The sequence below is a fragment of the Vitis riparia genome, chromosome 14 (assembly GCF_004353265.1).
Source record: "Vitis riparia cultivar Riparia Gloire de Montpellier isolate 1030 chromosome 14, EGFV_Vit.rip_1.0, whole genome shotgun sequence".
In the NCBI taxonomy this organism is placed as follows: Eukaryota; Viridiplantae; Streptophyta; class Magnoliopsida; order Vitales; family Vitaceae; genus Vitis; species Vitis riparia.
The window spans coordinates 25,998,098-26,013,098 of NC_048444.1; the positions used below are offsets into that span (position 1 = coordinate 25,998,098).

Sequence of the window (15,001 nt, forward strand, 5' to 3'; positions counted from 1 at the left end):
TTATCCAAAAAAGCTATTTAAAAATTTTCTTGTTACAGCCCTATTTACAATTGGAACCCCTAATTGGCAAATCCTACTAAAACAAAAATTCATTAATGTGATTGATTATGAGTTCCTGTTTAGTTCATTGATGTGATGTAGAACTGGTTTGAGACAATTCCAACAATATGCTATATGTCCCATAAAACCATCCTAATCAAAATTAAGCTCTTTACTCGGTGTCAATAGGCTCCTCCTTTGCATTTTCCATTTCCAATGTCTCCAGGAATTACACAAATTCTTGTTCCACATCAAGCACAATTTATTTCTTAATGTTACATTTCAGTGGTGGGGATACATCCACCATTCATATACTATGTGCTTTCTGTTGAAATTTGGCATTCAAAGTTAGGGTTTTTTAATTTAGGAAAGTATTTTAGGAATAAAAAAGGGGTTTTTTAATTTAGGAAAGTATTTTAGGAATAAAAAAGGAGAGATCATTTAGATGATTCTGTTTCCTAATTTTAGGAGAGAATCAAGCTAGATTGATTTTTTCTTATTCAGTTATTTGTGTATATATATGTGTATGGTGTGTACCTATCATTATCAATAAAGGAATTCAGAAATTCTTCATGGTATCAGAGCCAGTTTTCTGAAACCCTAATCCCTTCTGGCCACCTCGTATTCAGGCCATTATTCATTCCGGCCAAATCTCTCTGGCCATCTCTCAATCCGACCATCTCTCATTCCGGTCATCAGTCCCTGTTCTCAGAGCCAAGGGAGAAAACGCTTTCCGGTCAGTCGAATCGTCGTCAGAAAAACATTCACCGCCGGCGATTTTTCCGGCGAACTTTTCCGGCGACGTTTTTTTTTTCACACCGCAAGGAGAGTCTGGAGGAGATCTACGACTTTTCCCAAAACACCGGAGCCAGAAAACCATCCACGTGCCGCCCACGCGCGTTTTTTCGGCCGGCGACTGCATCTCACGCGCCGGCGCGTGAGGGCGCGTGAGCCACTTTCCGGCGACGCGCTTCCTACTCCAAGCTCGCCTGACGCCGACCAGCCACCCTACGTACCTGTTTCTGCCATCCAAGCCCTGCAAGTGCCTCTTTTGGGGTCTTTTTGCCTCCGCGAGCCCTCCGATTAGTTTTTCCGACGTCCTCCGGCTATTTTTCCTCAACTCCAATCCCTGCACGTGCCTTGGGAAGTGTTCTTCTACCTTTCCGGTCCATGACAAAATACGGAATGGCATCATCACAAGTATCCAGCGTCACGTCACCAGAATTAGGAGGCAGATCTGAAATTCCAAACCTTGGTGGCAGTGATTCCTCTCCTATTCTCATCACAGGACACAAATTAAATGGCCATAACTATTTACAGTGGTCACAATCTGTGTTGCTGTTCATTTGCGGTAAAGGAAAGGATGAGTACCTCACTGGAGAAGCAGCCATGCCAGAAACTACAGAACCGGGTTTCAGGAAGTGGAAGATTGAAAACAGCATGATCATGTCATGGCTTATCAATTCCATGAACAATGACATAGGTGAAAATTTCTTGCTGTTTAGGACTGCAAAGGACATATGGGATGCAGCCAAAGAAACTTACTCAAGTTCTGAAAATATTTCAGAACTTTTTCAGGTTGAATCAGCCCTACATGACTTCCGCCAAGGAGAGCAGACAGTTACTCAGTATTACAACACACTCACAAGGTATTGGCAGCACCTTGACTTATTCGAGACTCACTCATGGAAATGTCCTGATGATGCAGCAACATACAGGAAAATTGTGGAACAAAAGAGACTGTTCAAGTTTTTCCTAGGACTAAACAGGGAATTGGATGATGTTAGAGGCCGAATCATGGGCATTAAACCCCTGCCAAGCCTCAGGGAGGCTTTTTCAGAGGTTAGGCGTGAAGAAAGTAGAAAGAAAGTGATGATGGGATCCAAAGAGCAACCTGCCCCAACATTGGATGCCTCTGCCCTTGCTGCTCGGTCATTTAATAGTAGTGGTGGAGATCGTCAGAAACGGGATAGGCCTTGGTGTGATTATTGTAAGAAACCAGGTCATTATAAGGAGACTTGCTGGAAGCTTCATGGCAAACCGGCTGATTGGAAACCAAAGCCACGGTCTGACAGAGATGGCAGAGCACACGTGGCTGCCAACTTTGAGAGCACATCTGTTCCCGAGCCGAGTCCATTCAACAAAGAGCAGATGGAGATGCTACAGAAACTATTAAGCCAAGTTGGCAGTGGCAGTACTACCGGTGTAGCCTTCACTGCTAATCGAGGAGGAATGAAGTCATGGATAGTGGACACAGGTGCTTCTGATCACATGACAGGAGATGCTACCATTCTTCAAAATTACAAGCCAAGTAATGGTCATTCATCCGTCCATATTGTTGATGGTTCAAAGTCAAAAATTGCCGGGACAGGTTCTATAAAACTTACTAAAGACTTATATCTTGACTCTGTTCTCCATGTTCCAAACTTGGATTGTAATCTTTTGTCCATTAGCAAATTGGCCCGTGATCTCCAATGTGTTACTAAATTTTTTCCAAACTTGTGTGTTTTTCAGGACTTGAAATCGGGGAAGATGATTGGCAGTGCTGAACTGTGTTCCGGGCTCTACCTCCTCTCATGTGGCCAATTCTCAAACCAAGTCTCTCAAGCAAGTTGCGTACAGTCTCAGAGTATGTTAGAGTCTTTCAATTCTGTGTCAAATTCTAAGGTCAATAAAGATAGTGAGATTATAATGTTACACTATCGCCTTGGTCATCCTAGCTTTGTTTACCTTGCAAAATTGTTTCCCAAATTATTTATCAATAAAAATTCAGCATCGTATCACTGTGAAATTTGTCAGTTTGCAAAGCATACTCGAACAGTCTATTCTCAAATCCCATACAAACCTTCGACTGTTTTCTCTCTAGTACATAGTGATGTGTGGGGTCCCTCCCGGATAAAAAATATTTCTGGCACTCGATGGTTTGTGACATTCGTTGATGATCATACACGGGTAACATGGGTTTTCCTTATGAAAGAAAAGTCAGAGGTCGGGCACATTTTTCAAACCTTCCATCTTATGGTTCAAAATCAATTCAATTCCAAAATTCAAGTCCTCAAGTCAGATAATGCAAAGGAATACTTCACTAGTAGTCTCAGTACTTATCTTCAAAACCACGGCATTATCCACATAAGTTCTTGCGTTGACACCCCACAACAAAATGGGGTGGCTGAACGCAAGAATAGACATCTCTTGGAGGTTGCCCGGTGCCTTATGTTTTCCTCTAATGTTCCAAACTATTTCTGGGGGGAAGCTATTCTCACAGCTACTTATTTGATTAACCGTATGCCATCCAGAGTGCTTACCTTTCAATCCCCACGTCAACTTTTCTTAAAACAATTTCCTCACACCCGTGCAGCCTCTTCTGATTTACCACTCAAAGTATTTGGTTGCACGGCATTCGTTCATGTGTATCCTCAAAATCGTAGCAAATTTGCTCCTCGAGCCAATAAGTGCATTTTCCTAGGGTATTCTCCAACCCAAAAAGGGTACAAATGCTATTCTCCAACCAACAAAAGATTTTACACCACCATGGACGTCTCTTTCTTTGAACATGTCTTCTTCTATCCCAAATCTCATGTTCAGGGGGAGAGCATGAATGAACATCAAGTTTGGGAGTCTCTTCTTGAGGGTGTACCTTCTTTTCACTCAGAGTCACCAAATCCTTTCCAATTCGCGCCCACTGAGTTGTCCACACCCATACCGTCATCAGTCCAGCCATCTCCTGTGACCATCCAGTCTCCCATGCCTATTCAACCTATAGCCCCACAACTTGCTAATGAGAACTTACAAGTTTACATCATGAGGAGGAAAAGACAGGAATTAGAGCACGGATCACAGTCAACATGTGGCCAATATATTGACTCCAATTCAAGTCTTCCTGAAGAGAACATAGGTGAGGATAGGGCTGGAGAGGTGTTAATTCCCAGCATTGATGATTCTACTCTGCCGATTGCATTGAGGAAGGGTGTTAGGAGATGTATAGATCATCCAATTGGGAATTATGTTACATATGAAGGGCTATCACCATCTTACAGAGCATTTGCTACTTCTCTTGATGATACTCAGGTTCCCAACACAATACAAGAGGCATTAAAAATTTCAGAATGGAAGAAGGCAGTACAAGATGAGATTGATGCACTTGAGAAGAATGGGACGTGGACTATCACAAATTTGCCGGTTGGGAAGAGGCCCGTGGGGTGCAAGTGGATTTTCACCATAAAATACAAAACAGATGGATCAGTCGAGAGATTCAAGGCTCGTTTGGTAGCTAGAGGGTTTACACAATCCTATGGGATAGACTATCAGGAGACTTTTGCTCCTGTTGCAAAACTGAACACTATCAGGATTCTTCTCTCATTGGCTGTCAATCAAGATTGGTGCTTGCAACAACTGGACATAAAAATGCGTTTCTAAATGGTGACCTAGAAGAGGAAGTCTACATGGAAATACCACCTGGTTTCGAAGGAAGTATGGCAAAGAATCAGGTTTGCAAACTCCAAAAATCCTTGTACGGCCTTAAACAATCTCCCCGAGCCTGGTTTGATAGATTCACAAAAGCAGTCTTGAAGCTGGGCTACAAACAAGGTCAGGCTGATCATACTCTATTTGTCAAGAAGTCTCATGCCGGGAAAATGGCCATATTGATAGTCTATGTTGATGATATTATTCCATCTGGGAATGATATGGAGGAATTACAGAATTTGAAGAAGTATTTGTCAGAGGAGTTTGAAGTTAAAGACCTTGGAAATTTGAAATATTTCCTTGGTATGGAAGTGGCTAGATCAAGGAAGGGAATTGTAGTCTCTCAAAGAAAATACATACTCGATCTTCTTAAGGAGACCGGTATGCTTGGATGCAAACCAATTGATACTCCTATGGATAGTCAGAAGAAACTTGGTATCGAGAAAGAAAGTACACCGGTAGACAGGGGGAGATATCAGCGGCTCGTCGGGCGCTTGATTTATCTCTCACACACTCGGCCAGATATTGGCTTTGCAGTGAGTACTGTAAGTCAATTCATGCACAGCCCCACTGAGGAACACATGGAAGCAGTCTACAGGATTCTTAGATATTTAAAAATGACACCAGGGAAAGGTCTATTCTTCAGAAAGACAGAGAACCGTGACACTGAAGTATACTCAGATGCGGATTGGGCAGGAAACATCATTGACAGGCGGTCCACTTCTGGATATTGTTCTTTTGTCTGGGGAAATCTTGTTACCTGGAGGAGTAAGAAGCAATCAGTTGTAGCCAGAAGTAGTGCAGAAGCTGAGTACAGAGCTCTTGCACAGGGAATCTGTGAAGGGATTTGGATAAAAAGGGTTCTTAGTGAACTGGGGCAAACGAGTTCATCTCCAATTCTGATGATGTGTGATAATCAGGCAGCTATAAGCATAGCAAAGAACCCCGTGCATCATGACAGGACCAAGCACGTTGAGATTGACAGACACTTCATCACAGAGAAGGTGACTAGTGAGACGGTTAGATTGAACTATGTTCCTACCAAGCACCAAACCGCAGACATCCTCACCAAAGCTTTACCTAGGCCTAACTTTGAAGACTTAACTTGCAAGCTGGGATTATATGATATATATTCTCCAGCTTGAGGGGGAGTGTTGAAATTTGGCATTCAAAGTTAGGGTTTTTTAATTTAGGAAAGTATTTTAGGAATAAAAAAGGGGTTTTTTAATTTAGGAAAGTATTTTAGGAATAAAAAAGGAGAGATCATTTAGATGATTCTGTTTCCTAATTTTAGGAGAGAATCAAGCTAGATTGATTTTTTCTTATTCGGTTATTTGTGTATATATATGTGTATGGTGTGTACCTATCATTATCAATAAAGGAATTCAGAAATTCTTCACTTTCTATTAAACTAACTCAATTTTAAAAATGATAAAATATTTGTGCAACTTCTTCGCATGCCTACTGTTTTATTGATTTGCTATATTCTGGTGTAATTCAGGTTACTTCTGGAATGAGCCCGGCATTCAATCTCTATGGATGCACTCTAATTGGTAATTTTAATTTCTAGTATATCCCCAATGTTACAATGGCATGGCTGATTTAAATATTCTGTCTTTTTAATGCATAGTCACTTGGGCTCTATATCAACCGAATCCAGTTACCTGATATTTTTGTGTTGTTGAGGTTGTTGTGCAGGGAAGCACTTGTTGTAGTATCCTTTTTATATAGCATTGTCCATGAAACTTTTGTTCTTCCTGAGAGTCAGCTGCATGGCTAGTTCCTTTCAAAAGCCTAGGCAATTAGTTTGAAGTGCATAATCACATTGAGTGTTAGACTCCTACTTTACTAATTCTGAAACTCCAGCGATTGTAAATCTTGGATGCTCACCTAGTTTAAAAATGATTACTTTGATAATCTCACAAGGAAAATTGAGGGATGTGTTGTTTGTCTATGGTTATTGATGTAAACAAAGTTGGATCATATTGGATGCCTCACAAAGTATAATCAATATTCATTGTTTTTAGATGAGGACTTAATTCCCTTGGACACGTGGTGGCAAGATCTTTGTAAATATTTCATTTTTATGTACTTAAACTTCCACATACAGTTAAGTTCAACAATCCCCTTTTGTTATGTAAGTTATTTTGGAATGATCACTTTCTTCCACATACAGACACCAACTTCAACGAAAGTTGAATTATATTTTTTATATTTTGATATATAAGAAATTCTCAAGTGCTTCCATGTATAGCTGTGTCCCCGTCTCTATGTTCTTTGTAGTTACTATGATTGGTACCTTTTGTCCTTTTCTACAAACATATGTGTCCATCCCACGCTCTCAAGTAGCCCTGCAGATGTCCCAACTTTATATACTTTCATGTCTAATTAGCCCTGAAGGCATGTTAAGTATAGTACAAATAAAAGAGAAAATACATATTTGAATATCTGAAAGAAGTAAATATCATGGTCACTTGTGAATTCTCATGACTCTGATATTTGAACACAAGTTTTTCTGTCAGCTTTTGACATACTGACTATGTTCTAAAAATAATGAACTTCATTGGCAAAGTCCAAACTATTTCCTTTAGATAGTAAAACATTCTACTTTTAGTTGACTTTAAAGAGTACAAGTTAGTAATTGTTCTGAGCTTTTATTAAACAAGTTCTTAAGTTGCTAATGAGAGTTTTTATTTATTCTAAAAAACTACCCCTTTTTTGGTTACCTCTAGAATATGCTATCCCTATGTATAGGTTTCCTTACACAGCAGTTCATGTCTCTTGAAAAATGCAGTGCTTGCTGAATGGAAGCCACCTGTCTATGACAATACAAAGGGTATTACTCTGGTGACTGCTACTACACGTCGTAATTCACCAAATGTAAGGTTCATAGTGTTCTATGTTACTTTTAGTTGCAATATGCAATGAAGGGGAATATAAAGAACTTTTGCTTCCTGCAGCTTTAATGCCACAAGTTTACAGTGCATTTCCTGGCTACTATTTTTATGGGTTCCATTGGCAGAACTTTGATGTTGGTTCATTCTTTTTAAATGACTGGCTCTATTTGAATTACCAAATTATATACCTGTTTAGGTACCACTGAAGTGAGGAAGGAGAGAGAGAAATCCATCCTCCTTTAGCTAACTTTTTTTTAGCAACATGAAACAGCATTGCATCAATGTTTAAGATAGCACCCTACATAAGTGCAAAATATAAAGAGCACAGACATTATAATTAGAAAGAGTAAACCACACTATTCTTTGAAGAAAATACTCTTAGTTTTGGGAAATATCATTCTTGATGCAGAAACTGAATGCATTTTCTGCAATAAATGGGACCTGGCTTTGGTTGTAGTGACATGTAGGTCAATACTGCCCAAATTTCAACTGGGTAATTTTACCAGCTCTATAGATGAAATTTTACCAGCTCAACTGGGTAATTAAGTTGAGGCTAGTTTTTTTTTTAGATTTATACTGATCAGGACAAAATTCTCCTTTTGGTTGTAATCTGTATGGTAGTCCATGTTTGAATTGTTCTTATCATAAACCAGTACAATGTAGATATGCATAAGCTATTAAAAATGTAGACTTATTCAGTAAAGAGGAACTCATTAAAACTTGGACCTTGGGTTTATGGTGCAAGTTTGTTTATTTCTGTTGTCTGTGTTCTCATGTACATCAGAGGTGTAGTTTGCTTCTCTTACTAGATTGTTATTTATCTCTTACTAATTTCATGATTACTTTCTGCCGTTATTTCCTTGTTCACAAAGATGTTGCCTGAAGGTGGATGTTCCATCTGAACAGTGTTTAAATTTTTTTTTCTTTAATCCTGTGGGCATAAATACACCGTTGACGGTAAAATGGCTCATGCAAGACATCTTATAGTGGAATATATCTCAGTAGCCTAAAATCCCATCACAGTACAGAAAATATATAGTTTAATCTCAACCACAATTTTTATGTGGTGGATATATTCTTATTTGCTGATGTAATTGACCCTGATTTATTTTCTTTTGTACCAACCAGAATTTGGATTCAAAGATTCACCATAATAACCTTCTTAACAACATACTTGCAAAGGTATTGTCCTCTTCACAACACTTCATGATTTAATGTGAAGTTTATCTGATAGTACAATAATCTTTCATCAACTGAGTGTATATCTCTTACCATGCCATGGAAGATAAGCAATTTTTTGATCTTCTGGGTTTATGTAATATGGGAAATTTCCTTGTCCTAAACTAATAAATTTTATCAGCTAATAATAACATGGCATAGAAAATTGATGACATCATGTTTACCATCAAATCTACATGATATAATGTATAAGAACATGGTAGATACACATGCTTTTAGTCTATGGTACTCTGGTGGTAGCCCTTCATTGTCCTTATGCATTCATACATGTACAGATCTATTACGTCTTGTTGGATTTTAACTTAAATTAGTTATTTGGGGTGGTACAGATAGAAGGGAATAATGCAAATGCTGATGATGCAATCATGCTTGACAAGGATGGTTATGTTTCTGAAACAAATGCTACAAACATTGTAAGACTATGCATTTTCTGTATTTTGGTTTCCCATTCCTTTGCCTTTGCAAGGAGGTGGGACCCACCATTTGTTCTATCAGAAGTTCAATTTGGGGTATTTAGTTTGTGTTATATTTTAATTTTCATGAACAAGTTTTAAAAGTTTTCCTCTGAGAGATGGTTCTGAACTCACAATTTGATGATCAACTTAACATTCAGATGTATTTTCTTTAATTGCCATAAATGGTAGATCCCACCTCCCTGCATGTTCAACAGTGGTGTACTACTCTGATAAATGATGTTCAGGCAGTCTCCAATTGGTAGCTTTCGCTCTCATCATTGAAAAGAAGCAGTCCCTTGAAGATTCATTGATTTTGACTGTAGACTTCCTGACTGAAAAATATTCCTCTGTTTCATATTGCAGTTCTTAGTGAAGAAAGGTCATGTTCTGACACCTCATGCTGATTACTGCCTTCCTGGGATAACTCGAGCTACTGTAAGTTTCTTTCATTTTCTTATTCAATCTGTAGCAATCTAACATGAAGAAATTTTTAGCTTCTTTTACCCTGAACTATAAATAGGTAAAACCTGCATACATTTAAAGTGATTGAACGTTTGAAAGTAGAATGTAGGTCAAGTGTGAACCCAGTTTACCTGCACCCATCTTGTGGGGATGGAAAAGACTAAAATTTTTACAGTGTTTAGAGGGGCCTTCTCTTGACAGCTAACCCAGTAAGATACAGATGGATGTGTGCAATAAAAGGGTGTGATTTAGATCTCCTGAAATTTACAAAAGAATGGTCAACAAGTTGGACCTAAAAGTTGAGTTGCATGAGAAATTAGGAAAACATCCAACAAATTTCTGTCTCAGATTGGATGTATTAATATGAGTGTGAATAGATGATATGACTAAGTAGAATAAAATGAACAGCATAATAAGGTGTTAACATTTCTTATAGTAAGATAATATGATAAGTTGTCAAAGAGTAAAATATTTTGGTGGTGATCTGACCAATTTATTCTTTGAGGTGGCAGGTCATGGACCTAGTGGTAAAGGAAAAGTTTCCTTTAGTGGAGCGGCGAATCAGCCTATCAGAGTTTCATACTGCAGATGAGGTCTGTTTTTGTTTGACCAAAACATCCATCAGGAGCACCTGATGGGTCATTGTTGAATTTCAGTGACTAGTATTCTGCAAAAAAAATGATGCATTTGAAAAGCTGGCACCTTTCAGAATTGCAAGTATTGTATGATGATCACTTTAAAGGTTTGTTTAGGTTCGTAATCATTGAAAATGTCTCAAACAACTCTGCATAATAACTCAGAAAGTCTACTAAAAAATTTGGTCATGTCTAATTGGAAAAAACCTGAAATGGTCATAATTCTGTTGGGTAATGAATCTACTCTGCAGGGCCTATTCAGATCAAATTCGACCAACCTATTAATAAGAGGGCAGTTTTGAAAAGGGAATATCAACTAAAATGTTGTATTTAAGAACTTCCATAGCAATAATATATCATTTTTATCTGTAAGTTTTCTTTCAGAAAGCTGATTAATCATAGAAGATATTATTGATATCGTCTATGTATTTACATAACAGTGATAGCATACCATTGCATGAATCATATGCAAATGATGAATGTATGAAAGCAATTTGTTGAGAATATATGCATATACTTTGTCTATCAAAAAAAAAGAGAATATATGCATATACTTTAATGGCTTAGGAAATACTTTCCAAATCATGAAACTGGAATATTCAATGATAAATGAAGTAAAACATTTTGGCTTCAGATTGATATATGATTGACCATTCCTTGATTCAATAAATTGAACAGTTACTTTGAGATCTTAATAATTTTATTTTACACTTGTTATGATGCAAATTTAACTGTAGTAAGTAGTTGAGATTCTTATTCTTCAATGAGGGCTGTTTTGCTGCGTTATGCTATTTCCATCATACATAATAGTCTTGCATATCATTTTTTTAAGAAGTAAATTTAGATTTCAATAAATTTAAATGTATCATCATTTTAAAAAATTCATAAAAATTTAAACTATACCTGTATATATGGAAAATCTTAATTTTATATTATAAACTACACAAATATGTATTGACAACTTTTAGTTTAATCTATTAATTGTACATTTGTTTTTGATGTAAAGAACTAGCAGTCTGTATTAACAAGTGCGTCAGCTCTATTCTTTCATTATTGTCAAATCATTATTTCTTGGCATCTCTTTTCTTCTGAGTTTGTTTTGTATTTCCAATTATTTCCATGAGTTTCTATCCTATGAAAAAAAATTCTTGCCACTTTTGTTGCATTTCCCAAACAATTCTGTTCATTGACAGGCCAAAATTCACCTCTGATCAGAAAACATGGACCGCAAGTTTTGTTTTGAAATAATAGCAGTGATCATCTAACATCAAATTCCTATAATGCACATCATATGCCAAGATTGATGAATTCTAGTGTGCTGAATTACTTTTCTTCCACTAGGATCCTATAAAACTTTTGCCAACAATTGCTCATATGCATGCACACATGGGAATGGTATTGGATCCCATTGTATGATCTATAAACTTAAGATATCTCAGGCAATGACCAAGTTGTTTCAAATATATGCTCTGCAGCATTCTTTTAAATGTCAAATGTGATCAACTGTTTGGGTAGTGGCTCTGAATCTGGTAACTTGTTATAAAAGTGCCCATTCTAGCTCAAATCTATTTTCTTTTAAACATTTTATGCTTTTAGAGTAACAGCAAAAATGCTTTCCTTGCAGGTATGGACAACTGGAACCATGGGAGAACTCAGCCCAGTAAGTTCCTTTTATTGTATGTAATGAATCTGAAAAGTATGGTGTAGTAGGGGCACATCTCAGGCATTTGTTGTTTTGGTTAAATATTTTGGAAATCCTCGGTTTTGATTTTTGTTTGTATGAATTGCAAGTTGGTTAGTCTATATTTTTATCCCATATGTAAAAAAATTGGAATACGTTCTCTTTGGACATTTGTTATTTAAGTGGAACTTGAGGAAAAATTTCAAACTCAGGTTGGTCTCATTCACTCTCTTGTTCTGGGTCGGGTGTACTAGTGTGAGGCTTGAGTTGGTCTACTCTCTGTTTGATGATGCTTTAGAGGCTTAGTTCAGCTGGTGTTTGATATAGAACCTACCATCTTTACAGTCCCCTCCCCCCACCCCCCACCCCCATATAATAATCTTCTTCAAGCTTAAAAGTTATATTATGTGAGATAGATTTTTGTTTTATGGGATTGAGATATTTTAGGCTGAGTGAGCAGTTCAAGTATACTTGGCTGCCATTAGCCTGGCATAAAGCCATTTGGTCAGCCATACAAAATCCTGGAGAGGGAATGACAGTAAGGCTAGGTTTATAAGGACTGAGAGCTTCTGGGCTTGGGATATAGCCAAGCTTGACTCAGCTGATGAGAAGTACTTAACTGGTGTCAAACTTTTACTATTACTTACTGACATCTTCTGCTAAATTATGACTTCAATTCTACTAAAGGTACCTCAACCATCATTTTTAGTAACTAGTGCTTCTCACCGCTTTCTTTGAAATCCTACTTTTTCTGACGCTCTATTGTGACATACCCAGATGAGTAAGACTTTTTATCATGGCATAAGTGCCTTGTCATGTTTCTACTCCTATCTCAGTTTGCATTCATGATAAGTGATGCCTAATCCATGATAATTCTTTTGTTAGGTTATCAAGATTGATGGGCGCCCTGTTGGTGATGGCCAAGTAGGGCCAGTAACTCGACATCTGCAAAATGCTTATAAAAAACTGACAGAAGAGTCAGGGGTTCCTATTCCCACTTCTGACAGTTCTTGAATGGCAGAGAGCTTTAGAAGGTGCGATATTTTTCTTCTGTTGCAACTTCATATTCTTTTGGCCTCATACCTATCCATTGACCTGAACTGGGATTTCTGTTACTGACGAATATAAATCCATAACTCTTTCATGCACCAAACAGACTCTTCTTAGTCATAGTGTGAAATCCTAGATATGAATTAACAGAAGAGAAGGCCAACTACCAATGAGCCTTGCTCTTGTTTTTAGAAGATACATTGTAATATAGATGATGTTGTAACCCTTCAAGACAGGCCTACTGTTATTATTAAACTGAATTTTGATTATTACTTCGTCCCTACTTAAGAACATTGTTCCCATCAGCGTCTTTTCCTTTTATACCAGGTCGTCAAACAAAGTGAAGCTTGGTGGGCGACGAAAGGAAGTTGCTTCCAAATATTCTGACATTAAAGCTTTGGGAGCCTTCAGCTACCTATCCAAAGATCATGTACGGAAGCTTCTTCTCCTATTTGCCTCTCTTTGTGGTTGCAATGTGCTCTACTCTTTAGTGTGGAAAACTTTTAAGATACTCTAAAATTTGGAACATTATCTTTTATGGTAAGATTAAATCTTGCTTATTGTTATATGGTGGCCAAATAGAGTAAGGTGGTGTTTGTTTTTTTACTTAATTCTAAATAGAGCCTTAATGCTTAATAGTGTTAAATATTAGGTTGTTTGTTTTTGTAGTATTTTATTTCTATTAAGTATTAAAAAGTAAAAAAAACAATATGTTATTTTTTCTATTTAGAAAAAGTTACATATTTTGGTTTTTTCTATTTAGTAAAAAGTTTATAATAAGTCATGAAAAAGTAGAAAAACAAACAACCTAAATTCTGAAAACAAATTACTTTAAGTAAAAAATAAAAAAAAAACAAACACCACCTAAGTTTACAGTTGACTGGTAACATAAAACAATGGAGAAGTTTAGAAAAGGACTTCAACTCACTCTTCAAGTATATATAATATTTTTCTAGAAATATTGTTCTTTTGTATTCTCTATAAATAATGGGGCGTTTGAAAATGTGTAAATCATTAATAATTTTTGTAATATATAATTTTCTTTGGCACTTTATATGTAAATTTGACAAAAAAAATTTGAATTTCTAATTTTATAAATATAATTTATGGAATTATTTTATAAACTTGAATTAGTATAACTTAGAAGTTTAGATGGTGTGATGATAAAACCACCTTGTCCACATTCTATCAATCATTCAATTAACAAAAGAAAAATATAGTCTAAAAAGAATGGTAGGAGAATACAAATACGCAAAAGCTAAGGTTCTATTTAAAAAATGTTTTTAAAAATTGTTTTATAATGTTTTATAGAATAATTTGTTTGGACATTTAAAATATTTTTAATTTATTTTTTTATATTTTTACATATATTTTCTATTTGGTAATCTAAAATATTCTTAATTTGTTTTTTTTTTCAATATTTTTACATGTAATACTTTATTTTTCTTTATTTTTCATATTTTTATAATTCTTTTTTAAAAAAATTTTCAAAAAATAATTGAAAATAACTAAAAATACCATATTTTTTTTAAGAGTAAAAAACCTTTTTATATTTTTTGGTTGTTAAATGTGTTTTTATGTTTTATTTGTTTTAGAAAATATAAATTTATTCTATAAAAGTAGTTACCAAATAGGGTCAACTGAGTATGTAAATTGTTTTTAAAAGTACACTTTTTAACTTGAGAAACCCATTTAGTAAATTTTTTTTTACTAAAAATACAATTTTAAAATAATTTTGAAATATGTTTTGATAGTTTTTGTTAGAGTGGGTATACGAGTTTGTAAATTGTTTTTAAAAGCATATTTTTTTTTACTTGAGAAACCTATTTAGTAAATTTTTTTACTAAAAATGTAATTTTAAAATAATTTTGAAATATGTTATGATAGATTTTGTTAGAGTATTTTAAAAAATAATTAGAAATATAAAGAATATTTTCATAACTTTTTCATTATAAATGAGCATATATTCTCATAATAAAAAAGCTACTTTTTTTTTATCTCTTATTCCTAGACACAACTTCATCAAATATACCTAAATCTTGAGGAGGTTGAATCCATATGGTTTTTAGGCTTTTCCTA

The 15,001-nt window shown here is 35.9% G+C and overlaps 1 protein-coding gene across 1 annotated transcript in view; it reads left to right on the forward strand.

Moving 5' to 3' along the window:
- LOC117930040 (branched-chain-amino-acid aminotransferase-like protein 2) overlaps window positions 1-13,533 on the forward strand; it is a 41,043-nt gene extending 27,510 nt beyond the window's left edge. Inside the window, exons 22-30 of the mRNA XM_034850489.1 lie at window positions 6,005-6,056; window positions 7,298-7,383; window positions 8,529-8,582; window positions 8,969-9,052; window positions 9,458-9,529; window positions 10,069-10,149; window positions 11,816-11,851; window positions 12,758-12,906; window positions 13,250-13,533. Coding sequence (XP_034706380.1) covers window positions 6,005-6,056; window positions 7,298-7,383; window positions 8,529-8,582; window positions 8,969-9,052; window positions 9,458-9,529; window positions 10,069-10,149; window positions 11,816-11,851; window positions 12,758-12,886 — 594 coding nt within the window. The 3' untranslated portion in view covers window positions 12,887-12,906; window positions 13,250-13,533. The remainder of the gene's footprint in view (window positions 1-6,004; window positions 6,057-7,297; window positions 7,384-8,528; window positions 8,583-8,968; window positions 9,053-9,457; window positions 9,530-10,068; window positions 10,150-11,815; window positions 11,852-12,757; window positions 12,907-13,249) is intronic.
- Window positions 13,534-15,001: the final 1,468 nt, after the last annotated feature.